Source organism: Xyrauchen texanus, chromosome 1, assembly GCF_025860055.1.
Source record: "Xyrauchen texanus isolate HMW12.3.18 chromosome 1, RBS_HiC_50CHRs, whole genome shotgun sequence".
NCBI classification, from domain to species: Eukaryota; Metazoa; Chordata; class Actinopteri; order Cypriniformes; family Catostomidae; genus Xyrauchen; species Xyrauchen texanus.
In genome coordinates this window covers 54,089,849-54,117,299 of record NC_068276.1, presented here as the reverse complement: position 1 = coordinate 54,117,299, position 27,451 = coordinate 54,089,849, and the positions used below count along the sequence as shown (strand labels likewise).

The 27,451-nt window shown below is 38.6% G+C and overlaps 2 protein-coding genes across 4 annotated transcripts in view; one reads left to right on the top strand and one right to left on the bottom strand.

Annotated features, from left to right (window-relative positions):
• The window catches only part of LOC127639325 (AP-1 complex subunit gamma-1), a 46,944-nt gene extending 46,340 nt beyond the window's left edge, over positions 1 to 604 (bottom strand). For both annotated transcript variants that reach the window (XM_052121290.1, XM_052121366.1), the window contains exon 1: positions 504 to 604. The gene's annotated coding sequence lies outside the window, so the exon portion shown is untranslated. The remainder of the gene's footprint in view (positions 1 to 503) is intronic.
• Positions 574 to 25,307, top strand: LOC127639426 (zinc finger protein 821-like). Of its 2 annotated transcripts, none has more exons than XM_052121552.1 (6): positions 574 to 663; positions 14,635 to 14,766; positions 14,961 to 15,073; positions 15,907 to 16,005; positions 17,243 to 17,406; positions 17,489 to 25,307. In XM_052121552.1, exons 2-6 carry the CDS (start codon positions 14,682 to 14,684, stop codon positions 18,264 to 18,266), a joined length of 1,239 nt encoding a protein of 412 aa, XP_051977512.1. In that variant the 5' UTR covers positions 574 to 663; positions 14,635 to 14,681; the 3' UTR covers positions 18,267 to 25,307. The 2 variants fall into 2 exon arrangements, with proteins under 2 accessions (XP_051977512.1, XP_051977442.1); XM_052121482.1 differs by lacking the exon at positions 574 to 663 and adding an exon at positions 6,232 to 6,624.
• Positions 25,308 to 27,451: the final 2,144 nt, after the last annotated feature.

The window sequence follows — 27,451 nt, the reverse complement described above, 5'->3', positions numbered from 1 at the left end:
TTAAGCACTTTAAATGAGTATTAGTGTCTATTTATTTCAAGTAAATACCTCTTTTAGTCCTGTGTACTTGTCAGTGAATGTAGTGCTGCGTGTATCCGTTGCTAACCGACTGAAATCCAGTCAGGCCCCAAACTGAGCATCGATTTGACGAAGGATTACATAGTCAAAGCTCATATCGTACTGTACACCTACCGATAGGTTCAGAAACTGCGGTATACCTGTTATGTCACGGCGGGAAGGCCTTTTAGAGTCATTTCGCCCGTGGATACACAGTGCGAGGAACAGTTCGCCGTACTACTGCTTAAGCCGCGAGTGTGTGTGTGTGTGACGGCGTCCAGGTGCACGCGCGAGCTGCCTTAGCTATAGCTCGTGCGCTCCGCTTCCTATGCAGCCTAGAGTCAACCCTGCCAAACGCGCACGAAACAGAACAGCTTGACAGCTCGGGGACAATCAGTCAGGAATTAAGTCGTTAAGGTTAAAGGTTAGAATAATGTCTCACTCACCAGCCGTTATGATACCAAGAAAACAAGTGCAATCTTCTCAATCGACGGAGGGAGGAACGGGCCAGACATTCGAAATGGCGGCGGTCCTAACCTAAGCACTTCTACCGCAGGCGGAAGGTTACACTGAACTTCAAGGTGTAAGAAATGCGGATGTGAGAAGGTGCGACCTGCTCTGATCTGGTACTAAATGACATATGCAATGTCAGTGTGTATAGCCGCGTTTTAATGCGATATAAAGAGACCAGAAAACATTATGATTATGGACAAATGTCCCATTGACGTGCATGCTGTTCTCTGCTTGAATAGCCGAGCTGTTTATAAAATAACACACCGAGACGCTCTAGCCCTACCCAATCTTAAAGTGTGGGTCAGTATGGTATTTTACAGATTTTTTTATAGGTACATAGTGCAATTACTGATGAAATGGTGTTTCAGTGTAGAAAAACATGTACATAGACCTTTATTTTAATGCTGGGCTACGTGTCAGTTAGGCGGATGACTTGCCTATAGAGCTGTGCTGCGGTCAGCACGTCACCTCGTGGCAGTCAATGATGACGTCAGCATGTAACGTTGTGACTTCCTTTGGCTCCTAAACTGAAACATTAAGGAGCCAAATGGCTGGTTCTAGTGGCCAAATTACAGAATTGCTCGATTTAGATTGCTGTTCAGAAACAAATAGGAAAACTGATGATAAAACACCATTTATCGGAGGCTTAATATACAGAATATAGAGGAGAAGATACATTTGGTTTTCCCATTTGTCTAAAATCGTTTTTTTTTTTTTTGGTACTGCTCTTCAGAATCTACATTAGAGATATTTATAAAAAGTAGTATGCATAGCAGTGTGTTGCCTTCTTGAGCATCAATGAATGTTTGCACCTTGTGTAATAGTTGTGTACAAGTCCCTCAGTTGTACTAAGTGTCAAAAGCTATATATATATATATATATATATATATATATATATATATATATATATATATATATATATATATATATATATATATATATATTATTTAAAATTGTTTTAAAATATTGCCTTCTTAACTGCTACAGATGGCCCAGACACTGAGACTACAAGAGTGTATAAATTGAATGAAATCCCAGATGCAGTTTATTGTGCTACTCCAATCCCAATCAATAATTACCAGAAGAAGAAAAAAGTGGTACAAAATGCAGAACTTTTAATTATAAAAAAGCCTGATTTACATATGGGAATCTTATTTTGAAATGTCTGCGCTCCTAGTTGTGAATATACTGACACAATGCCTGATTTGCAGAGAGAGTGAATCTGATTCGAACTGCTAACCTGTGCTCCTGAATTCAAACCCTCGGGTGATTCATTAAAAAGACCCGGTTCAAAAGTAATTTGTTCACAACTCTGAATTTGTTGTTGAGTGCTATGCAGCAAGCTCGTCAACACAACAGAACGGGTGGGGCGGCTGTGGCTCAGGTGGTAGGGTGGGTTGGCTGCCAATCACAGGGTTGGTGGTTTGATTCGTGAATGGGTTATTGGGACACAGTTTAAAGCACTTTGGTAACCTCTAAGGTTAAAAACAGCACTATATAAGTGCAGACCAGTTACAACAGAATGGGTGAAATGCGGTGCGAGACACACTGGTGTTCACACTGGTACTCAATATCTCACAAGATGATACCTGACGAAACCGCATATGAACGCACACAACCAATCAATTATTTTAGTCGCAGTCTGGAGCCCTATTGTGGTAATGATTCTAGAGGCCCAAAGGTCTAGGACAAATTCCTCGCAACAAATTCTAAACTGTATTTTTTAATAAGAACGGGGCCCAGAGTAATGTACAGTCAGGGTGCCCAGATTACCTTGCTACGGCCCTGGCGATAACTCGTATTTTCTTTTCGATCCAATACTGTGAATGCAGCTTAAACCATTTGCATGTGTCCATTGATCATGGTATAAATAATAATTGAGTTGTACTTGCTTGTTTTGATCCCCCTGGAATCTATACCCCTGTCAGTATCAGAAGTATCTATACATTAGTATCAGTCCACCCATCCCTAACTTTTTTTGTTGAGTAATTTTCCAAAAAATTGTTGTATTGATTTTGTGACCCTCTAGTATGGAAAACCAACATTTTAAAGCACATGCCATGTTGAAATAACCAGAAATAACCAGGAGCCTTTGTTTTGTGAGGATCACAATATCCTTGTCATTTTTTATTTGTATAGCACTTTTCCCAACACACACAGGATTACACAAAATTATGCATTGGGGACTTTAAGACATTACGGACAGTCTGTAATGTCTTTAAGTCCCCAATGAGCAGTTTAAATTAAAAACGGGATTAAAAATTATGCTTTGTCCTTAAGCCCCAGTGAGCAACCAAAGGCGATTTATGGCAAGGAACCCAAAAGTCCATAAGGCTTTAGTTAATGGAGGAAAGAGAAAAAAAACCTTGGGGAAAACCAGGCTCAGCTTGGGGAGCCAGTTCCCCTCTGGCTAAACAGCATGAATATAATGCCAATATTAGTTATCTATAGCTGCATCCGAAAACATAGGCAGCTGACTTGCTGCCTAATCAGTTATTGGCTTAACTGACAGCTGTTTTGAATGAATAGAACTTTTATTTTTATTATTATTCTTTTTTTAATCCCCTTTTTGCCAAATTCCCACTACTTAGTAGGTCCTCGTGGTGGCGTGGTTACTCACCTTAATCCGGGTGGCGGGGGACAAGTCTCAGTTGCCTCTGCTTCTAGACAGTTAATCAACGCATCTTATCACATGTCTCGCTGTGCATGACACCACGGAGACTCGCAGCATGCGGAGGCTCATGCTACCCTCCGCAACGCATGCACAATTTACCACGTGCCCCATTGAGAGTGAGAACCCCTATTTGCAACCACGAGGAGGTTACCCCATGTGACTCTACTCTCCCTAGCAACCGGGCCAATTTAGTTGCTTAGGATACCTGGCTGGAGTCACTCAGCACACCCTGGATTTGAACTCAGGACTCGCGTGAGTTCAAATACTCGCTGTAGCTCAGCGTAAATACTCGCTGAGCTACCCAGGCCCCCTGAATGAATGGAAATCTTAAGGAAACTGGTCTCCGAACAGTTTGAAAAGCACCTTATTTTCATCCTGCCTCCGTATACTGTACAGCTTCCGAAGGCAGCATTTTCCTGGTTTCAGATGCAGCATATGTGTAGTACAAGTTATATATTTAAGAAAAATGAGTAGATGTCAGTGGGCAATGTTTAAAATTAAAGCATATTAATTGAACTGTACGATTAATGATTAAGTGTATTTGAAGTCCATCCCGAATTGATGTAGACTAAGTGTGTTATTTGGATAAGGCTTTCTTTTGTTGGCATAAATTTATTTTCTATGTATTCATTTATAGAGAGTGCGTCAATGTGTACTGTGTACAATGTGGAGTGAATTTGAAATTAGTCAGGAACGTGTCATAAATAAATAAAGATAATAATTATAATTCCAAACAATTGCAAAATGACATTCTTTTTGTTTGAGATTAGTTTAAAGAACAGAGAGAAAGGCTATCAAAATTCTGGAAGGTAATAAAGACTTCTTGACACAATATGTACAAATATAAAATATATTATACATACATGTTACCCACATGAATAATAGTATTATGATTATGCATAATAACAAGATATTAAAAAGGTATTATTGTTGTTATATTATTATTATTATTAGGAATAATTATGTTGGGTGGACAATATTGGAAACCAATGAGTAACAGTCAAATAAATGGTGACACTGATGCCATCTAGTGAGCAAAATGTCAATCTCAAAATAAAGTTTAGAATAGTTTTACTGTAAAATCTTTGTTAGGTAAATGCCACCAGTGTCCGCACTAGGGCATCTTTTTCACTTGACTGCAAATTTCAGTTAAAACTGCACAGCACCACAGGGGTGGAAAAACGACTCGACTATTTTATGAATTACCCACTTACTGTCATCATTGTTTCTTAATTTAGCCTAATAATTGTTGTCAATGAAGCCTGAAAGTACACCTCTGCAGAATCTATATAGATTAACAGAAACAATAGTTCAAAGAAATTATACAAAAATAATAGTCGGCTCTTATCTAATTAACAGTGCAGTGGATTGTGTCATTGTGTTCTATTTCTTTTTTACCAAACATGAACTTTTATATCCCTAATCATGGTTTTAGTGCATTCTTTAAGTTTGTGGGTAGGTTGGAGCACATATAAATGGAAAGCTATTTTCCCTTTACAGAATCAGCTGTCATTGTCACCTACATCCACATATGATTCCACAATATGTCTCGTTGTTACCTTTAGAAATCAAATAGATAAAAGCACTAGAAAGACCATTTTCTAGAATATTGTTTAAAGTGGGTGGAGCATAAAGCCTAGGAAGTTATCTCTATTTGGTCAGATGCAATGATGCAAGGTTCCTTGCATCCAGTCATAACGGCTATATGAAGAGATGATGGAATAAATAGCTTGGTTCCTACAAAATCAGTTTTCCTACATTATCTAATGAATAGTTTTATCATAAAATCAGTATCCTTTCAAATATAATCAAATTGCTTAGGAAAGTCTGATGCGAGCTTGTAGGCTACCATAAAAGTGACAGCTTTATGTATTGACAAGGATCCTAAAGCTATTCATGAAAGCTGGCTGACTTATTGAAAGCATGTTTTTAAAGTCAACTTACTGTCAATGTTAGCATCACATACCATAGGTGGATATAACCAGTGTTGGGTAAGTTACTCTAAACAAGTAATTATTTACTAACTTATTACATCTTCTACAGTGTAATTATATTACTGTACTAATTACTCTTTCTGAAAAGAAATAGCATTACTTATTACTATTTACTTTCTAAGACCCTTATCAACCTCGACCAAATTGAAAATACAAGGATAGACATGAAATTGTTTTTTTTAATTCTTTCAAATAAATCATATAAAATCAAATACATTTTTCACGAACTGGCCAAAGAATGTAAAGGGGCAGCGTTAAATTAGAAAACATACATTTTAACATTAGACTTTAAATTTCGATTTTAAATTCACTATTGTTTTTATAGAATTACTCTAGAGTCTATACAGTATTTAACACAGTTACATCAGAAGTAACTGTAATTAAATTACTGAAAAAGTAAGAGTAATCCCTTACTTTATTTATTTAAAGAAAAAGTCATTTAATTACAGTAAATGAATTACTTAGTAATGCGTTACACCCAACACTGGATATAAAATAAAAAAAAAAACATGTGTTAGATAAGAAATTACTAAAAAAGTGGGAAAGGTTGAATTGTCCACCATATTTCAACCATTGGTTTTGAATTTTAGCTCAGCGCATCGGCATTATGATCCAACAGCTGGAACGTTGACACGTGGGCCTTGTTACTTTTCTCAGCGCTGATAAGGATGAACCAATCGCAGTCGTTTGCAGTTGGGGGTTTTATTTAACAGAGTTGGAGGATGATTTACAGAGGATTATGAGATTGAATTTTTTTATGTCAAGAACATATGTTTACAATTAACATTTTAAATATGCTAGTTTGTCTCTACAGACTCCAAAAATGTCCAAAGATTTCAGGGAAATGGGTGTTATGAGCCGCCGAGCGCCCACTGTAGGAAGATAGGTGTTTCGACCACAAGAAACAGTTTATTGATAGGAACAGAACAGTTTCTTTTCTTCTCACCTCAATTCTTCGATTGAAATGCATGTAGTCTCTGCAGTGACCGGCTACAATGGCGCAGGATTACACATCAATTCCGGACATCTGATTGCGATCTCTTATGTTTGCAAACCGATATCTGTTGACATGAATGCTGTTTCATCGCGGACCAACAGCGAGATGCCTGTTTACGAAAAATCAGCCCTTTATCCTCGTTTAGTTAAATGATCCCAATTGGGCTGGCCAATGTAGCCGTCTTTCAGTTCTGCGCGTTTAGAGCATTTGTTTTACAGGATTGTTTGCATGATCTCTCAGAAGAGGCTGATTTAACTCGTCTATCTCTGGATTGGTTTAAAGGCACATCTTCACATCAGTCGGATCAAAGAAGAGATTCGACTTTTTTCATCCGGGAGTGGGGCTTAATATGTCAAGACGAAAACAGACCAACCCTTTCAAAGTGAATTGTAGGTATCTCAGGTATTGTAAACACTTTTAATTTACTAGAAAGTGTTAGAAAGCATTTACTTGTGGTCCCACGAAAGCGATAATCGCGCAGGAAGCTCTAGTCATCATGATTGCATGTGGTAAGTTGTTTGGTTTCGTAGTGTTACAGCACATCCGCATTTTACTGTACAGGAACAGCAGCCAGAGGCCAGGTTACTTTTCACAACATTAGCATGTTTAAAGCTGATGCCTATGTTACCCTAAATAATCATTTTTAAATGTAAACAGCCTTTACCCCTTTCGGTGTCTGTCTCGTTTTAAAAGTAGCCTACTGTATATGATATATGATATGTGTACACTGTATGTTATAATATGTGATGGCAAATCTTTTTGGTTTTGAAATTTAGTGTCTGTTGTTTAATATCAAATAATAGACAGAAAAGTGTATATATGTATAAAATTGCTCATCACATCAGTATCATTCATAACAACAAATGATCAGATATCAGAATCTGCCTAAACTTCTACATCATTGCATCACTAGTTACAATAGAATTCTCTTTATCTATAACAATACACATTGTGACACAATTGAGTCCGTAAAGAAAAAATAGATTTCCAGTTGCATGTACTCCTTTAATCTATCTATCTATCTATCTATCTATCTATCTATCTATCTATCTATCTATCTATTTACCTTGCCATCCATCCATCTATCAATCTAATTAGACATCCATCCATCATTCCATGATCCATCCATCTAGCTAGCCATCCATCCATCAATCTATTTAATATAATGCTAAATAACACTTTTTATTTAGGTATGTGCAAAACTACCAATTTTAATAACTTTCTTAGTCATTTGAAATACTAGTCTGTATTAAGGATAATTTTGTGTGTGTGTGTGTGTGTGTGTGTGTGTATGTGTATATATATATATATATTGCTCATCACATCGGTATCATTCATAACAACAAATGATCAGATATCAGAATCTGCCTAAACTTCTACATCATTGCATCCCTAGTTACAATAGAATTCTCTTTATCTATAACAATACACATTGTGACACAATTGAGTCCGTAAAGAAAAAATAGATTTCCAGTTGTATGTACTCCTTTATTCTATCTATCTATCTATCTATCTATCTATCTATCTATCTATCTATCTATCTATCTATCTATTTACCTTGCCATCCATCCATCTATCAATCAATCTATTTAGCCATCCATCCATCATTCCATGATCCATCCATCAATCTATCTAGCCATCCATCCATCCATCATTCCATCATCCATCCATCTAGCCATCCATCCATCTATTTAATATAATGCTAAATAATGCATTTTATTTTTACTGTGCTTTTTTCGTGGGATTTGCAAAACTACCAATTTTAATAACTTTCTTAGCCATTTGAATGATTAGTCTGTATTAAGGATAATAATGTGTGTGTGTATGTATATGTTTGTGTGTGTGTATATAAATATATATATATATATATATATATTGCTCATCACATCGGTATCATTCATAACAACAAATTAACAGATATCAGAATCTGTCTAAACTTCTACATCGTTGCATCCCTAGTTTACAGTAGAAATTTCTATCTCTATAACAAGACATATTGTGGGATACTAATACATGTGGGGGACAATGACAATTGATTCTGTGAAGAATCCAGTTGTATGTACTCCTCTATCTATCTATCCATCTATCCATCCATCCAATATAATGCTAAATAATGCATTTCATTTTTTTATATGCTTTTTTTCTCGGGAGATTGTGTTAAGGATAATAATGTGTAATTAGACTCTGTTACATTCATGTGGCTCCAATCAGACACGTTTCAGAGTGCAGCACTTCTACATGGTAACTAACAGATATTCAACAAAAATATAGGCTAAATAACTATAATAACTTATTGCAAGGTAACAAAGTAAGAGAATAAGAAATGATCCAATACTGAGTGGCATAAAAACAGCTTATGTGCATCCTGAACATAGAATGACGTGCTTTAATGTAATGCTTCATGTTGATCCTCGCTGCACATTCAAAAGTGCAGAACTACAATGTACACACATCTAGTTCACGATATCAAGCTGTTTAATATCGGCAACTATTTATTTAAGCAGTGTCAGACAGAATCAGCAAAAGACTTTAATCTCTCTAAAGCACCTCACAAATATGGCAATATTACTCACAGCAGAGGATTGAACGTAGTGATCGTCTTTAAATGTATTGTTGTTGTGAGTTATAATGATGCAAAAATGCTCTCCAAGAAGTTGCGTATCTCATTAAAACCACCACCACTAAAAATATTAACGTAAGTTGTCAACCCCACTAATTGTCATTTGTTGGACGACTAGTCGATTAGCATGGCACATCCCTACTTTTTTCATACACAAAGTGCTAAATCATAAATATATGTATCTCTACACATGCATATACATATAACAGGGCAAAATAAGCACAATACTGAATCAGTTTCTACATTGTTGTATTTTTGAGGTGCTAGAAAAAGAATCAATGTTAAAGATCAATTCATTGATTTTTAGTGGTGACATTAAGAAGTTCACTCATATAAATGCACAACTTAAAAACATATTGCACTCACTTATATTAGCAGATTTTAGTTTTTTCTTTTTGATGACCCCATAACCACATGGAGGTTAAGGTCACCAACATCTCACCCATGTTCAGTTCACCATCTGAAAGTGTGTTTATTTCTGGTTTGAAATGAGCCAGCAATGTCTTGAGTCAGAGGATGTTTTCCAATAATGTGTGTTGAAACTCTCTGCAATCATATATTATTATCATATAATTACCTACTATTTCTTCACTCTTAGAGGACACAAGTCTAATCTGTAATGCCATGCCGATTGTGAACAATCTTTTGCAGTAAAATACCCATAGGCTTTTTACTACATATATCTCCATTAATTGAATTACATCTGACATTTAGGGATTGTCATTTGGTGACATAATCAAAAATTTAACTGATATTTAATAATTAGTAGCAGCACATATAAGTAAATAGTAAATAAGTGTTCCCTGACTCAACAGACACACACACACACACACACACACACACACAAATACATTCAAAAAGCATTTGATTATATATTTTAAGATTATGGAAGCTTGTTCTTCTGAAGCTTGTTCTTCTTTTTTTTTCTCTGTTGAAATGAGTCATTATTATAAACTTTTGTATGTTTTTCATATAATCCAGGACAGTAAAAGATACAACGTTGTTGTATTTTTCATTGGAAATAATAGGTGCTCTTGGAGTCATACTGGGAAATATTACTCCATGGGAAAGTATATGACCGAGTTTGTTCTTTCATCGTGTCTGGAATACCCGTTTTGTCAATCAGAGTGGAATTAGTTGTCTGGGTTTATCAGATGTCTGTCTACTACCATTCCTCCACCCCAAGAATCTAGAAAGGGGACTCAGACAGGGTGTAGGGCCCATACTCCTCTCTCCCTCCAACCGTTCCTGTGCTGTTTTAAATGTTCTCTGTATTTGTAGTTTGTTCTCCCTTTTGGGGTTGGCAGGGGCTTCTAAAGGGTTGTGGGAGAGGGTAGCTTCTCAGGATTCAGGAGTACTCTCATTGTTTGGTATTCCAGTTAAGTTTTGCCTCTCTTTTTGTCTATTTTGTTCCCACCCCCACCACTGACTTTACCCTTTCTCTGTTGTATGTTGGCTGACGAGTTTGTCTCTTTGTCTGGATTTAGTCAGACACTGCGTCACCTCCTGCCTACAGACAGACAGACGCAGAGATAACATCACAGTGGCACATGGGGGGATGAGAGAGGGTGGAGAGACAGATGTACAGACAGAACTGGCAATGGGGGATGGTAACTCTCTTACATCAATCACTGGCTGACTACTGTTGTTCATAGTTAAACATGAAGAACCCTCTTCTTTCATGCAAATCTTTGGCTCATTTCGATGGACCTAATCATGTTTATTGATGTTGATTAAACTGTCCTGTGGATGCTAGGGGAGTAAAATTCTTACAAAGGAAACTCTTGGTTGATTAGAGGTAAAATATTGTATCTGTTGTCTGTTTCACAAGGGAGCACAACATGTGGTCTAGGCATTCCAGAAATGGTCTGAGATCGAATGGATTTAAGTTTTCAGAAATTCCAAAACAAAGATCCTTGGTAAAACCACCGGACACAATCAGAACCCAATTCCAGCCCAGGACGGACCACTTGTATTAAAATGAATGGGAGAAATTGGAATGCCATATATGGATTTAGAAAGGAAGTTCTGCCTTGCGTGTAAAAGAGCCAATCACCTTTTAGAGACATACATCCGCTGTCAGTCAACTCTAGAATGTGCACGCACATTAGCTGGACCAACCTGAAAAGAAGCATTTTGTTTGCGTGATTTGAGCTAAAGAAGCACAATTTATGATACCATTGTTGTCAGATTTTACTGTTGATTTGAAATATGTTCTTTGATCGTAAATTTGACCAACTGTTTTGGAGATTTCAGTCATTCCCCATTCAAGACTTTTATGCTGTATCCATAGAAAAAATAGCTGTCCGGAAGCATTCCAAAGATGGCCCCTGAGTGGTCTAACTTGCTTTGAAGGGACTTTGATCACTATTAGACTTATTAATGCTAATACTTAGGTTTAGGGACTTTAACAAGCCACTAAGCCTTTGTCGCATAAGTTGATTGATGCGTCAAATCATGCAGATTGCTGTGAGTGTGCTATTAATTATCAAAGCATTCAGACTTAATAATACAAATTTCAAATCCCATTGACGTACACCGAAGGAGGTCTTCATGAGTTATTAAAATAAACAGTCACTTATGTCTAAAGTGAACAGAAGCACTGGGACCAAAAAGGCGGATTTGTATCAAAATATGAGATAAGTGTATTCCCAGATAGCACACGTACATCTCTGAGATGTCCGTTTAACAGCATTTTATCAGGAAAGCATTACAATCTAATTAACATCTGATAAACATCTTAAAAAGATCAGCTTTAAAAACATTCTAAATCATAAACGTCTTAAAAACATTGGCCGAATGTTCTGCTGACACCCGAGGAGGAAACTTCCTATAGACGTATTGAGATGAGCACACAATCTAAAAAATACGCCTTCCAGATGTAAACTCACACATCAAATTAACGCTTGGGTGATGTACATGTGCTATCAGTGTTAACACTTGCAGCGTAAATGCAGCCTGATAGATCTGCTGCTGTCTAGTATGTTTTTAACATTATCAAACAACATTGAAAAGAAAATAAGAAAACCACTCGCAGTGCTAGGCTGCAGTGCTTTAAAAAGTATGTATTATATATAATAATCTACAGTGAAGACTATATCAATAAATTATATTATGTTTCATTACTTTTTTCCATTTCTGTATGTTTTCTTGAATACTTGATTCTGCGTGATACTTGATCATTCAGTACATTTACATGTGCAGTTGTACTCGAGATACAGTGGGTTTTTGCATAGTCAAGCTACAGTCTTCATCTGTGTAGATGACACCGTACATAATCAAATATTTGAAGATAGCACATCAGCTGAGGTAGTGCCGGTAATACAATTGTGTCACCTCTGTTTTTGGGAACATGCGTAAATGCAAGGCCAACTTTGGTCTAATTAACGTGTATACAAGCTAGAAGAAGATGAGCTACAATTGCATTATCTAGGTCTGTTCGTACATCTTTGCAAAAATCAGACTGCTAAGATTTCGGTTGAACTAAAGCGTTTACATAGACAGATTATTGTTTTAGCACAACTGAAATCGAAGTGCATGTGAACATACTTACAGAGACTTGGGGATCGTCTCTTTTAACTTGAGCTAGCAAGCAATACCCTAGCAACCACCCAAAAACTCTTAGCAACCGTTTAGAACACTGATGTAACCATATTAAATTTTCTTAAGCATATATTAAATTCTTGTTTATTTGTAAGCTTATCACCATTGATGTTGCTCCGATGCAAATATTAGATGGCAGAGATAGAGTAATGGGATGCATGATGGGAGGGAGGATAGAGGGAAGAGCAGCTTTGTGTGGGCATACAGAGTGTTTCTGGAGGAGTTGATTCTCACATTAGAAGCTCTGACTCGCCATGCAGGAGAAGATGTTTCCTCTGGGACTGCATTGTATGTTGCGAGCTCAGTCAGTGCAATGTGGGGGTTGGTGAGCATGAAGTGGATTGTGCATGTGCCTATATGTGTCAATATGAGTATTAGTTACATGTTAATGTAGCATAAAGAAGTGATTCTAATCGTGTCTCTGGATGTAGTTGGTTCTATTGTTGGTAGTGTCAAATCAAGTCAGTTTTATTAATATAGCCCATTTCATAATATATATTGTCTCAAAGCAGCTTTATGGAAAATAGTGTCTCAATGCCTTCAGTGAGTCAGTCAATGACAAGGGAAAAACATTCTCCTTAAAGGGATAGATCATCCAAAAAAAATTATTTTGTCATCAATTACACACGATTATGTTGTTAGATGGTTCTCTCCTGGAACCATCACCTTATCGTGGTGGAGAGGTTTGTGTGCCCTTATGAACCTGAGGGCAAAGTTGTCTGGAGCCAAGTGCTCCTGGTAGGGTCTCCCAAGGCAAAGTGGTCTCAGGTGAGGGGCCAGACTAAGAATGATTCACAAAGATTCCATGGAAATAACGGCTAGAGGAGGAGTTACCCTGCCCCGAGGAAGCCCTGGGCCCACTTCTGGAGCCAGGCCCAGACGGAGAGCTCGTCAACGAGTGCCTGGTTGCCGTGTTTGCTATGGGCACAGTGTGTGAGGATACTCACGAGTCCTCGGCTGAGCACCGCTACATTGGTGTTTACCCAGGTGGATGAGAGGGTCGCCTCCCTATGCCTACGGGTTATGGGGGTGTAACTCTGACTGTTGTCTATGCATATGCACCGAACAGCAGTTCGTAGTATTCAGCCTTTTTGGAGACCCTGAATGGAGTCCTGAATATGGTCATGCCTAAAATCCATGTTGGTCGTTAGCGGATTAGCTGATAATTCCCTCTCTGATGACTCCAGATAATCTATCCGTTTCTCGACATCCCTCACTCTTGTAACCACCTCAGTGAATTTCATCTCCATGGCAGTGATCGATCGACATATTACAGCAAGATCCTCCAAGTCAGCTACAACCTTCGTCAGCATTCCCGACATGTTCAACATTTCTTGCAGAATTTACCTCATTTCTGTGGCCAAATTGACTCCCAGGCTCGAGGCCTTCAGTGGGTGTCAGTTTGAGCACGTAAGTGTCTTTTAATGTCTCCTGAGCCCGAGATTTTTGAATTCTTTGACATGTTGTCCTCCTAGAACATGGTTGGGTGAGAAACTACCTGCCCAGTAGGTGGCGATATGCACAAAGAATGTGATTCGCCAAAAACAAAGGAATGAGAAAGTGAAAGTAGAGATTGATAGTAAAAAAAGGACTAAAATATTGATCGGTTTTCATCCACACTTATATTGCTTTTCAAGAAATGTATTTAAACACTGGAGTATGGATAACTTTTTTGCTGTCTTTACGTATATGCTTTTGGAGCTTTAACATTTTTGTCACCATTCACTTGCATTGTGAGGACCTACAGATCTAAGATATTCTTCTAAAAATCTTAATATATGCTCTGCAGAAGAAAAAGTCATACACATCTTGGATAGCATTAGGGTGAGCATATGATGAGAGAATTCAATTTTTTTGGGTAAACTATTACTTTATTTTTATAAAATCTGGAAGATTAAACAACATTATTTGTGTTAAGAATACAGGGAATTGTGTTACTGTAGCAGGTCTAACATTTGCCCAAGCCCTGAGTGAATCTGTTTAGCCTTTTATTTTATATGAATAAACTATTTGAATTCCAGTTCTGTGTATTTCTGCAGATACAGATTCAATATGGACCTGTATTTTGCCTTGTACACTCATGTGCTGTTTGCATAAATGGATGTATCTTGTTATATGCTGTTTATTTTGAAAATAGTGACACATTCTCAGTGACTATGTGCTGTTTCATTCACAGGGCCTTTTCACACAACTGGGTTGGTAGGACCACAGCACACTTTTGAGATGGATTCTCGAGATGACTTAATTGAGGACGGTGAATGCCATGGCAACAACTCACAGGACCCTGAAGAGCAAGACAGTTCAAGTGGTGAGCTACACGGCTTAAAAGACTATTAGACAAATATTTATATATTTGCTCATTGCTCACAAAATATTTAAAAACTGTTTTGTGTGGAAGAAGTATGATAACTGTGCATTGCTGAGACTTAACAGATAAGCAAGGTGACCTGTGATGGAGGCACTGATAATAATAAGAACAAACTTTTTTTTTCATGCTACCAGACGATGGTGACAGTGATTTTGATAAAGACGACTCATCAAATGCGTCTGCTGATGACAGCATGATGAGTCATAAAAGCAGCGGTTACCACATGCAACACGATGACGTCAAGGAGGTGAGTATCAGATGCAATATCTCATGTTGTAAGAATTACCTTGCACACTTCCTTACTCGTGTTATATGCATTATCATCCTGTTATAGACAACTTGGTTTGTACAAGTATTGAGACCTTGACCAATTATTTTACTTTACTGATTTATTAATAGATTGGAAGGCACTAACATTTTTTAAATGTAATATTTGTTTAGGCTAGAAAATATTCTGTAAATGGGTCTTACATTCGGGATTATTGTCCTGCTGAAATGGGAATCAAACATCAGTTTTGTATCAGATTTCATGTCAAATTCATAAATCGGTACTTTGAGATAATCGGTTGAGGGTCTGAAACTTTAACAAGGGAACTGTTCATGATGTCTCATTGTATTTATAAGTCTATTCAAATTCACAAACCTTTCAGAGGTGAAGACCATTACGAATTTCCCTTTCAGTAATTGTCATCTTCAAAGGCCCTTGAGATCTATGTAGATAGATGTATTTTTGTAGAGTGACTCACAGCTCTATAGCAACCCGGTCGACTTGACAGTTGGAATGAGTCACGAAGGCTTAAGTGTTCAGGTGTCAGCCATAGCCACACCACACCAATGCTGCATAAGTCATCAGCTAAAGCAGTTATCAGTCTCAGAGAATTGTCTTTTGTGTTGAATCATGAAAAAAAATACACTACATTATCAAAGAAAAACAAAACATTAAATACTGTAATAGGGTGTTACTGGGGAAAAACAATGCATCACTGCTAATTTAACCCCTCATATTTTCAGGCTGTAGGTCATGTTACTCTTTGCTTGTCTGTAGTTTGCTAATGTATGTTGGTCCATTGTGTCCATTAGGAGAGCGAGGAGGGAACAGACCAGGGAAGCGGTTATGTGTGTCCTCTTTGTTCCTTGGAGTTCAGTAGCCCAGATCAGCTCGTCGCACATGTCTACCAGGTGAGGACATCAGTGCCAAACCAAAGCCTCTTTTAGTCTGGATAAATCCTTTATTTTACATAATCCAATAAAACGTGACAGGAATGTGGAATTGGGGATGTACAATTTGGCTAAAATTCTGATGAAAAACTAGCTTTCTTTTAAACTTTATTTAGCATTACACATCTAAACAGAGTCATATCTATCAAATTCTGACTAAGTTCAGGATACAAAATTATTAAGTCATAGGGACACAAATGGCACCGTTTCTTGAGAATTACTCATGTATATATATACGTACAGTGTCCTTCAAATATTTGGTCATTTACACATGTAGCAGTTTGCTTGTTATCTTTGAGTGTCATCAGGGAAAATAACTGAGAGGCAGCCACACGTGCCAAAACCTGCATCACATGCCAGCATTATTCTGAGGAAGTATAATACTTTGGATAACTGGAAGTTGCTTTCTCTTTTTAGAAACACTTACAGTTGAAGTCTAAAAATACATTTAAACTCAGTTTTTCACTATTCCTGACATTTACGTACTCTTGGTAGCATTGCCTTTAATTGTTTAACTTGGGTCAAATGTTTTGGGTAGTCTTCCACAATCTTCTCACAATAAGTTGCTGGAATTTTGGCCCATTCCTCCAGACAGAACTGCTGTAACTGAGTCAGGTTTGTAGGCCTCCTTGCTCGCACAATCCTTTTCAGTTCTGCCCACAAATTGTCTATCGGATTGAGGTCAGGACTTTGTGATGGCCACTCCAATACCTTGACTTTGTTGTCCTTAAGCCATTTTGCCACAACATTGGAGGTATTCTTGGGGTCATTGCCCATTTGGAAGACCCATTTGCGACCAAGCTTTAACTTCCTGTTTGATGTCTTGAGATGTTGCTTCAATATATCCACATAATTTACCTTCCACATGATGCCAAGTGCACCAGTCTCTCCTGCAACAAAATGTATATCCAATAGTGATAAATGAAAATTTCTGAAGCAGGCTAGGCAAAGAGTTACGCCTAAAATTGTATTTTTTGTTTTAAAGCCATAATTTTTTGGGAACAGTAAAAATAACTGTAAATCACAATAGCTATTGAGTCACTGTACAAATAGCTTTGAGGCAAATAATATTAAATAATTTATAAATGTGCATGCGTGTTTAAGTACATTGCTCCTAATCTCGTTTTCCAGTTTGTTCTTTTCAATTTTGAAGAATTCTATGTATGAAATCTTTTTATTTCTCATTTCCTGTTAACAGCACACAGCAGTGGGTGGCTGTAAAAGTTATGTCTGTCCTGTTTGTGGACGAGCTCTCAGCTCTCCGGGCTCTCTTGGTCGCCATATTCTCATCCACTCAGAGGACCGCCTGTCCAATTGTGCAGTGTGTGGCACTCGCTTCACAGACACCAACAACTTCAACAGGTCAGCTCATAATCCATGACATCATTGCCTCATTGTTTTCCAAAAATTGCTGCTCTAACATTTTACTCCTTTGAAACGATAGGGAAAAGTTGAAGGAATTCCTCAACACGAGCAGTATAGAGATCAACAGTGATGGTGAGGCCTGCTCCATGTCCAACTCCCTACCTAGAAGCCCCATGACAAACCCCGGCACCAATCCTGGTCCTGCACTGAATTCATTGCCAGACGGCCTCCTCTCTTCTGCACCTCCTCTTCCCTCACTCTCTGAAAGCCTCAGTCCATGCAACACGGGTCTTCCACCTCTTCCAGACATTCTGAACCCAATGCCCGTGTACCCGGCTGGGGTTCTGTTGGTGTGCAACAGCTGCGTAGCTTATCAGCAACTTGTGGATGCCCAGTCTCCATCCATGAGAAAGTGGGCAATCCGTAGGAAGAGCGAGCCTGTGGAGGTGCGGATGCAGCGGCTAGAACGCGAGCGAACGGCCAAAAAGACCAAACGGGCTTTCGAGACACCAGAGGAGCGTGAAATGCGCCGCTTACGAGACCGCGAGTCGAAGCGGATGCAACGGATGCAGGAGTCTGATGAGCAGCGTGCACGCCGTCTACAGCGCGACCGGGAGGCCATGCGATTCAAACGGGCGAATGAAACGCCAGAGAAGAGACAGGCACGCTTAATTCGTGAAAGGGAAGCTAAGAGGCTAAAGAGACGTCTGGAGAAGATTGACCCATCACTGCGAAACCAGATCGAGCATGATCCTGCGGCAATGGCAGCTCTGACTGCTGACATGAATCTATTCCAGTTTTCCTTCCCCATGTCTGTTCCTTCCATGGACAATGGCCTGTTCATGAAGCTGCCATAATGAGCACAGCTCCCAACACCTCTCAGCTCAAAATTCGGGAAGTATTTGTTTGCCATTCTTAAAACAAAGCTTGACTATGACTGCTATAGGATTATAATGGTCTAGCATTTTCAAGGGGCATTCACTCTGGCAGCAATTTGCAGCAACAAAGCAACCAGAAGTTATTAATTTTCAATGTGAGTTGGTGATTTGAGGCTACGTGAACGATGGAGACCATTGGCGATGCGAGAAAGTTGAGAAGAGTTCAACTTTATGCAAATGTGCAGTGAAACGATGCAGCGACTACCAATGGGAGTTCAAATGGTGAAGCTCACGTGATCCACATTCTTATAAAGTTCAATACTGCAGTCAAGTAGGAATACCTGCTAGCAATCTACAGTTCAGTGGTCGGTTTTGGTGTGAACCAACCCTAATGAATTTATGTAACAAACTGAATTTATATAAAAAAAAAATTCCAACGCTGAAATAAGGGCAAAGATGTTTCCCTGCCTGTAAGCATATTTAGAAGATTCATTCTATTTCATTTTCAAGACTCGGATTTAGATTTTAACCGGCTTTGTTCAGAGCAGTAAGACATTTCCGTAAAGTTTCTTTGTTTGCACACAGATTCGTAGTGACGGGAGTGAGAAATAAAGCCACTCCACACTCTGTTCAGCTTACTGTTCAAATTTACCAGTCAAAAAGGTTGGAGTTTACCTGTAACCTTGGCTCACCTGCCAGGACCCTAGATCGGGTCACTGACTAGCTCATATTCACATAACCAACTACCTCACCATGGGCTCTCTGTATTGCCCAGTTTACCTTTGGCCTCTGCCTGGATTGCAGGTGCTGTACAGGCCCACACACTGACTCGACGTTCCTTTTGCCAACATATACTACAATAATGTTTTTACAGATTAGCAAAAACTGTAACACATAGTTTAAACGCTGTTAGGAGGCAAGGAAAATCAGTGGCCCTGTTTGTGGTCTTTACTCATGCATGTCTGTGAAGTCTGTGAGACCATAGGACAGGGCTACTCCGATCTACTCCTGGAGGGCCACTGTTCTGAGTTTAGATCCAACCCTAATTGAAGACACCTGAACAAGCTAATCATGGTCTTTTTGAAGTCAGATTGAAACCAAGCGAATTGGATTTCTGAAACAACTTTCTAAAATGTTTGTTGATTGATTGGATGCCTAAGCGTTAAGTCCAAAGTATACTTCGGCTTTCCATCGGCCGCTATGTCTCACCTACAGTGCACTACATGCAAATTGCCATCATCAGTACAGCACTCGTGGAATGTCCATGTGCAGCCCAGTTCAGGGTTTCTATGGACATGAGAATTTTAAAATTGTGTTTTCCAGGCCTGGAAAACTCATGGAAATTGTTAAGATCTTGAAATTCTAAGAAATTTCTTTAGTGAATGTACATTTTTCCAGTTATAACATTTTGTAATAATAAATCAGCTAGATTTTTCTTGCATTGTTGTGCTAAAAAAAAGATAGATGCAGCATAATGAATAGAACAAAATGCAGCTGTCTGTATTGACACTTTAAAACATGACACCGCTGCATGTGACACTAAAGGAAAACGGCGCATGTTTACCCTAAGCCAAGAAAAACAATGAAAATATAACGCAGACAGATGGGAAAAACATGTTGGGTGTACACAGTCGATAAAACTTGCTCGCAAGGGATGTCCGATTTGTGATAGAATCGTTCTTTTGGGCCAGTGGTGTTTCAAAATGGCTCAAAGTAGTCTGAATGATTCATTAGCGAATTGGTCTGAATTATTCTGTATACAGTAATCACAAATGCCTAGATAGGTCATGGAAAAGTCATGGAATTCCATTGGCCAAACAGGATGGGAACCCTGCCAGTTTTTGTAGACGGTCCACATATTTGCTCGTTGTCTGCACAGGTGCCTGACATTGATTGTACTAAAAGATTATCAGAAAGCATCCGTACAGGTTGTGTACTTAAGGTTGAGTGCTCGACTGTGAGCAAAATGGAATGGCATGCAGGAAAATGAAAGTATGTTGCAGCAAAAGTTAAAATTACTTTTGTTGAAGATGAAGTGTAACTTTCACAAACGATTGCGTTTTTCCTCTACTCCCTTGTGGCTCACCATCCCCATTTAAATCAATTTATTCACAGCACTCTGTGACGCAACAAACTCTAGTGTGTTGGTGCCCTTATTCACCCTCGATGCACCCTTTTTGCCAAGGCCGGAACGCTAGACTAGTGCGGACTACTACCGGACTATGCTGCATTACGACATGAAAATACAGTATGGATTCTGAGGAGGTCTGCAAGGTTTGAGGGTGTCATTTGGAGTAGGGCCTCTACTCTAGACTCGTTTGTCCTTTTGAAAAGAGGCAGGACTTCTCTGAGGATTTACTGTTAGATTTATTGTTTAATGGATTCATAAAGAAAGTATATTTCAAAGCACATACACATTACTCTGACCTCGAAAAGGCTTTATACTTTACACAATGCTACACGGGTTGATATTTGTGCAGGTACTCAGGGATGGTGAGGATCAAACTGCATCCTCAAGGCCTGAGAACTCAGAGGAGCAGGAGACCTCCTCTTCCTCATCTATCATCATCACTATTTCAGATCAGGACACTGAACTTCCAAGACATCCATAAGGATATTACTCAGCTAACCACCCAATCTCCTTGTCTGCTGCTGTCACTGTACTGTATAATGTGTACGTTACCTCTTTAAACCTGTGCGGTCCTGCACTGGAACTGGGAATGCTTGTTGTGAACAGTGAGGCACTTAGTGTGCTCTTGATCTCTATGGCAACATATGTAGTGTATAAAAATGAATGTTGCCTTTGTCACTGGAAAGTTGTGCTATGGTTTTATATTGATATACAGTTCAATGATGTTTTGAGCCCTATTTCTATGAGATGTACAATGATGTAAAGGTTTAGAGAATGCACATTCAGTAATCAGGATGAACACCTAAAAAAAGAAATCCCTCCAGTTTGAAGCAATGATAATAATAGTCAACATGAAATTAAAATGGACTTTCTTTTTACACATTCCTGGTCTTGTTGTACTTGATCAGTGCATGTTATTTAAAGAGGTTATTTTTATTATTATTATTATTTATTTTATCTTTTATCAAAATATAATAACTAGCTCCCACTCTGAAACAACATTCCTTGCCATCTGATGTCACTTTGGCTGCTTGTAAGTAATGCAGCCTTTATTAAATCTTGCTATCTAATGCAGATAATTTTGTGCTTGTTAAAGGCCATCCAAAACATCCATCCAAAGGTTCATCCAAAATAAGATAATTCTGTCATCATTTACTTTTCCTCTAACTGTTCAAAAGCCATTTTACTTTCTTCCATTAATTACAAAAGGAGATGTTAAATAGAATATTAGCGACTGACAGCGTCAGTCACCATTCACTTTCATTGTGCATGGTCAAAATTCTTCCAAATTTTCCATTGCGTTCCCAGAAAGTAAGTCATATGGGTTTGGAACAGGGGCGGTATTCGGTGGTGCATTAATGTACTTCTGGGCCCTTGGTCTTACTGTCCCTCAGGGTCCCCCTGCCAGATGTCGGGGGGTGGAACTGTTCTATGTTCCATGTTAATGATCTATGAACATACTCTACATTGGATGGCTTGCATAGTTGCACACCATCTCCATATTTACAACAGCATCTCCTGGTGAAAGCATTTAGACCAGTGGTTCCCAACCCTGTACCTGGAGGCACATTTGGTATATCTCCCTTTTCTGACCCACTCAATTCAGGTCTTGGAGTCTCCACTAAAAAGCTGATGGGTTGAATAAGGTGTGTTTGATTAGGGAGATACAGTTGAAGTTAAAAGTTTAAATACACCTTGGCCAAATACATTTAAACTCTGTTTTTCACAATTCCTGACATTTAATCATAGAAACCATTCCCTGTCTTAGGTCAGTCACCCCCACAACATCATGCTGCCACCCCCATGCTTCACGGTTGGGATGGTGTTCTTTGGCTTGCAAGCCTCACCCTTTTTCCTCCAAACATAACGATGGTCATTCTGGCCAAAAAGTTATATTTTTGTTTCATCAGACTAGAGGAAATCTCCCCAAAAAGTTAGATCTTTGTCTCCATGTGCACTTGCAAACACTTGTAGTCTGACTTTTATATGGTGGTTTTGGAGCAGTGGCTTCTTCCTTATTGAGCAGCCTTTCAGGTTATGTCGATATAGGACTCGTTTTACTGTTGATATAGATACTTGTCTACCCGTTTCCTCCAGGAGCTTTACAAGTTCCTTTGCTGTTGTACTGGAATTGATTTGCACTTTTCACACTAAAACACGTTCATCTCTAGGAGACCGAATGCGTCTCCTTCCTGAGCGGTATGATTGCTGCGTGGACCAATGGTGTGTATATACTTGCATACTATAGTTTGTACAGATGAATGTGGTACATTAAGGCATTTGGGAATTTCTCCTACTATGAACCAGACTTGTGGAGGTCCACAATATCTTTTCTGAGGTCTTGGCTGATTTATTTTGATTTTCCCATGATGTCAAGCAAAGAGGCACTGAGTTTGAATGTATGCCTTAAAATACATCCACAGGTACACCTCCAATTAAGTACACCTCCTATCAGAAGCTAATTGTCTATAAGCTTGACTTAATATGCTGGAATTTTCCAATCTGCTTAAAGGCACAGTTAACTTGGTGTATGTAAACTTCTGACCCTCTGGAATTGTGATATAGTCAATTAAAAGTGAAAAAATCTGACTGTAAACAGTTGTTTAACATTACTTGTGTCATGCACAAAGTAGATGTCGCTAAAAGACTTGCCAAAACTATAGATTGCTAATATTAAATCTGTGGAGTGGTTAAAAACATTGTGTATGTAAACTTCTGACTTCAACTGTATCCAAAATGTGTTGGGGGGGTTGTCCTCCAGGTACAAGGTTTATAACCACTGGTTTAGATGTAATCCTCCTGTGAATGTTGATGGGGAGAATTGGGTGGCAGGCGCCACTAGAGGGGCACCCCTGGGAGTTGTTGTCCCCTGGTCTTCAGCCATACATAATGTGCCCCTGACGGTACCTGGATGTGATCTTTAGGGTGGGTAACTGTTCATCACTTTGTCTGACTAGGGTTATCCTCCTTGATAATTTCGCAGGGGGGTTGGTCCTCCTTGATTGTGGTTTGACGTTGTTCTGTGAGGCCGTCAGACGTTTCAGGGGGAGCTCAAAAATCTAGGGGGGTCATGCCTCCCCAGTTTAGACCAGGCCATGGTTTGTTATGACATTGGGGTGAGTAAATGATGACAATTTTTATTTTGTAAGGTTAATAATATAAATGTTACAGTAATAGTTTTGGGAAAAGAATCATCAACATTAGGATACATTGAGGGTGAACTTGACCTTCAGACTCCATGTCCCAGTAAAAAAGCCTTGTAAAAAAGACTCGCAATAGACTTTATACTGATCTGGCTCCATTCTTATGTAGATTGCCCACTTTTCATGATCCAATCAATGGCCATACTTTTTTACATTTGAATATTTTTAAATATATGATAATGAGCTCATTTATATGCATAACCTTAAATCCATTACGTTTAAAAAGCAGATAACAAATAAGGTCAGGTAAACGTCTAAACGGTTTAAGCAAAAATCATGTAAACACCTTAACCAGCCTTCTTAAAGACATATCTAATGTGCGCAAAACTGTTTGTGTTTTTACATCAAAAGTACAGAATAATCAGATAATTTAATCTCATGTAAATGTTTTTCAATAGCTGATTTTTGATAGTTTTCATTGTATGGCTGTGCATGTAAAAGCGCTCAATATGCAAGTAAAATGGGTTGCAAGGAATTTCATGTTGACATTAATGTTTACTCAGTTCTCAGTGTTTCATATTGGAGGGGGAGACAAAAGTCATGCTATCATGGACCACTGTACATCTGTAAATCTTGAAACTCTTGAAAACAGGGTAGGATTTTTATGACATGTATGTGTTATTTAATTCCAATACCTATTGCAAGTTATTACTACAGCGAATGTCACACCTCTCAGTGTTTAGTTCTGTGTAAACTTTCACAATGTGTTCATTTACCATCTTTAGAGATACCTCTAATACTTCAAGTTCATGCACAATTAAAGGCAACACATTTAATGCTTATTATACTGGATCTGTCCCACATTTGTGCTGTTTTGATGATGGTTTTTAAGTAAAAGAAGGGATGTATTGCATATGTTTAGCTCTCAAAGGTGTTCTACACATCACTATGCAATTGAGAGCTGTAGTCAAAAACCTTGGACACTTTGTATTACTACTATGCAGTTGATATGAAAGTAATGGACTCCAATCACAACTCACCAGATCACAAACCTCAGGCAACTCTTAACAGTCAAGCCAACAGTTGGCCCTCAAGTAAATAACTTTGACCATGGAGTCCATCCTTACGTTTGATTTGTATGTTAATGTGTGCAGATTTATGAAGAATGACAACAATATACAGTAGCATTCAAGTGCTGCTCACCTCAACTCAAGACAAAATTGACAGATTTTAAGATTCTCTTCGATACAAAATGTGTGGCTTTTATATTTTAAAGATTAAATATTAATATACAAAAAAAGAGAATTTTCTTATGTTTGGTAACCATATTTAGTCTCTAAATTTTTCCTAAACTAGTATTTTATGTAATATGCATTGCCATGTGACATTTATGTATTCGAACCCATTTCATTTGCACATATGTCAGTAAGCCACTGACAATGGAACTTGCATGTTATAAACTACATGTTCTAGAATAGATGCATTTATATGAGCTACGTTTACGTGTCCATTTCATTAATTACCGAGTCCAAAAATGATTTGCCTTTTCTTAGGTCTATCTAGATATTTCCACTGTAATGTTTACAAATCTCTACAAGGCCAAAATGAATGAAACGTAATGGGAGTGACAAGAATAGCTGTGTAATTACCTGGTCATGCCACCAAATGGTCCTGTTTAGAAAGCCATGTTCTGTTATTTGGTTAACGGATTGAAAGCTCATTATAAAAGCAGGATTAAAATGTGAAATAAACATTGAATTTATTGCTAAGTGTTTGTCTATCAGTCTCTTTCTCTCTGCTTTGCTCAGAAAAGGACAGTCTTACAACTGATGTCTGACAAAGAGCCTACTATTCACCAGACAGCCAGACTGAGTCCTGAAACACTTCAGAGACTACACAATGTGGACTTGCACTCAACAGTGTGAGAAAGGCAGGTTAAAAGCACACAAAACCATTGTTTTGTCCAACAAAATAGTGTAATAAATATATCTATAACAGTTAATACATGTGGCGACTTCATCCCTCATCTCAGAATTCCTCTCACCACAATTGTACAGAGTGGTTACCTGAGTTATAAATAGACTATGACAGTTTGAACCAGTCTGGCCATTCTCTGTTCACCTCTCTCATCAACAGCACATTTCCTTCCAGAACTGCCACTCACTGGATGTTTTTTTGTTTTTGGCACCATTCAAAGTAAATTCTAGAGAGATCAGCAATTACAGAAATACTCAAACCATCCCATCTGGCACAGACAATCATGCCAGGGTCCAAAATCTGTCCAAATCACTGAGATCAATTTTTTCCCCATTCTGATGGTTGATGTGAACATTACCTGAAGCTCCTGACCTGTATCTGTATGATTTTATGCACTGCACTGCTGCCACACAATTGGCTGACTAGATAATCGCATGGATGGTTGTTGGTGCCAGACGTGCTGGTTTGAGTATTTCTGCAACTGCAGATCTCCTTCTGCTCCTGAGAGAGGTAACTGAGAAAGTCCAGACTGGTTCTAACTGACGAGGTCTTCAGTAACTCAGATAACCGCTCTGTACAATTGTGGTGAGAAGAATAGCATCTCAGAATGCTATTGTGAGATGTGTGTTGGCGCTGTTTTGGCGGCACAAGGGGGACCTACTGCACATTTTGCAGTTAAGTAATTAAGTTCAATATGTGAGCAGCACACCATTGGTGTAATTTCATTCTTAAAATTGAAATGATCTCTATAGATTCAGTGGTTAAATGCTGAGGTAGACCGCTCCATCTTTACCTGGCTGGCTAGTAGCAATTATCACTTCTGTGTGCAATACTCACAACCCTTCCCCTCTCTTCCGAAAACACTTGAAGACTTGCCAAACGTATATTAGCGGTGTGCTTATTTAGAATGAGAAACGTAAAAGATTGAAAAAAGAATGATTAGTGATAAAATTTAGTTTAATCTAATTACAAGTTCTTGATTTTTTTGTAGTCTGATTACGTAATACAGATTACATGTCATCTGTTACTACCCAGTACTGTATACATTATGTACACTCCCTGAGCACTTTATTAAGTACACCTGTACACCTGCTTATTCATGTGACTATCTAATCAGACAATTGTGTGGCAGCAGTGCAATGCAAAAAATCATGCAGATATGGGTCAGGAGCTTCAATAAATGTACAGAATGGGGAAAAAATGTGACCTCTGTGATTTCGACCATGGCATGTTTGGGTTCCATGTCAGGTTCCACTTCTGTCAGCCAGAACAGAAAGCTGAGGTAAGAGAAAGCTTAGGCTGCAGTGGGCACAGGCTCACAAAAACTAGACAGTTAAAGACTGGAAAAACAGTCTGGTCTGATGAATCTCAAATTCTGCTGAGGTACAAAGATGGTAGGCCCACTGCAGCCTAAGCTTTCTGTTCTTGTATGACAGAAGTCGAACCTAATATGGTTTTCTGCTGTTGTAGCTCATCCGCCTCAAGGTTTGACATGTTGTGCATTCTGAGATGCAATTCTGCTCAGTGCAATTGTACGGAGGGGTTATCTGTTACCGTAGCCTTTCAGTCAGCTCGAACCTGTAAGGCCATTCTCTGTTGACCTCTCTCATCAACAAGGTGTTTACGTCTGCAGAACTGCTGCTTACAGGATGTTTTTGGCACCATTCTGAGTAAACTCTAGAAATTGTTGTGCGTGAAAATCTCAGGAGATCAGAAGTTACAGAAATACTCAAACCAGCCCGTCAGGCACCAACAATCATGCCGTGGTCTAAATCACCAAGATCACATTTTTGCCTTATTCTGATGTTGATTTTTGGACGTTCCTGACCCGCATGTGTTTGATTTTATGCATTGCACTGCTGCCACACGATTGGCTCATTAGATTATTGCTTGAATAAGTAGGTGTACCTAAT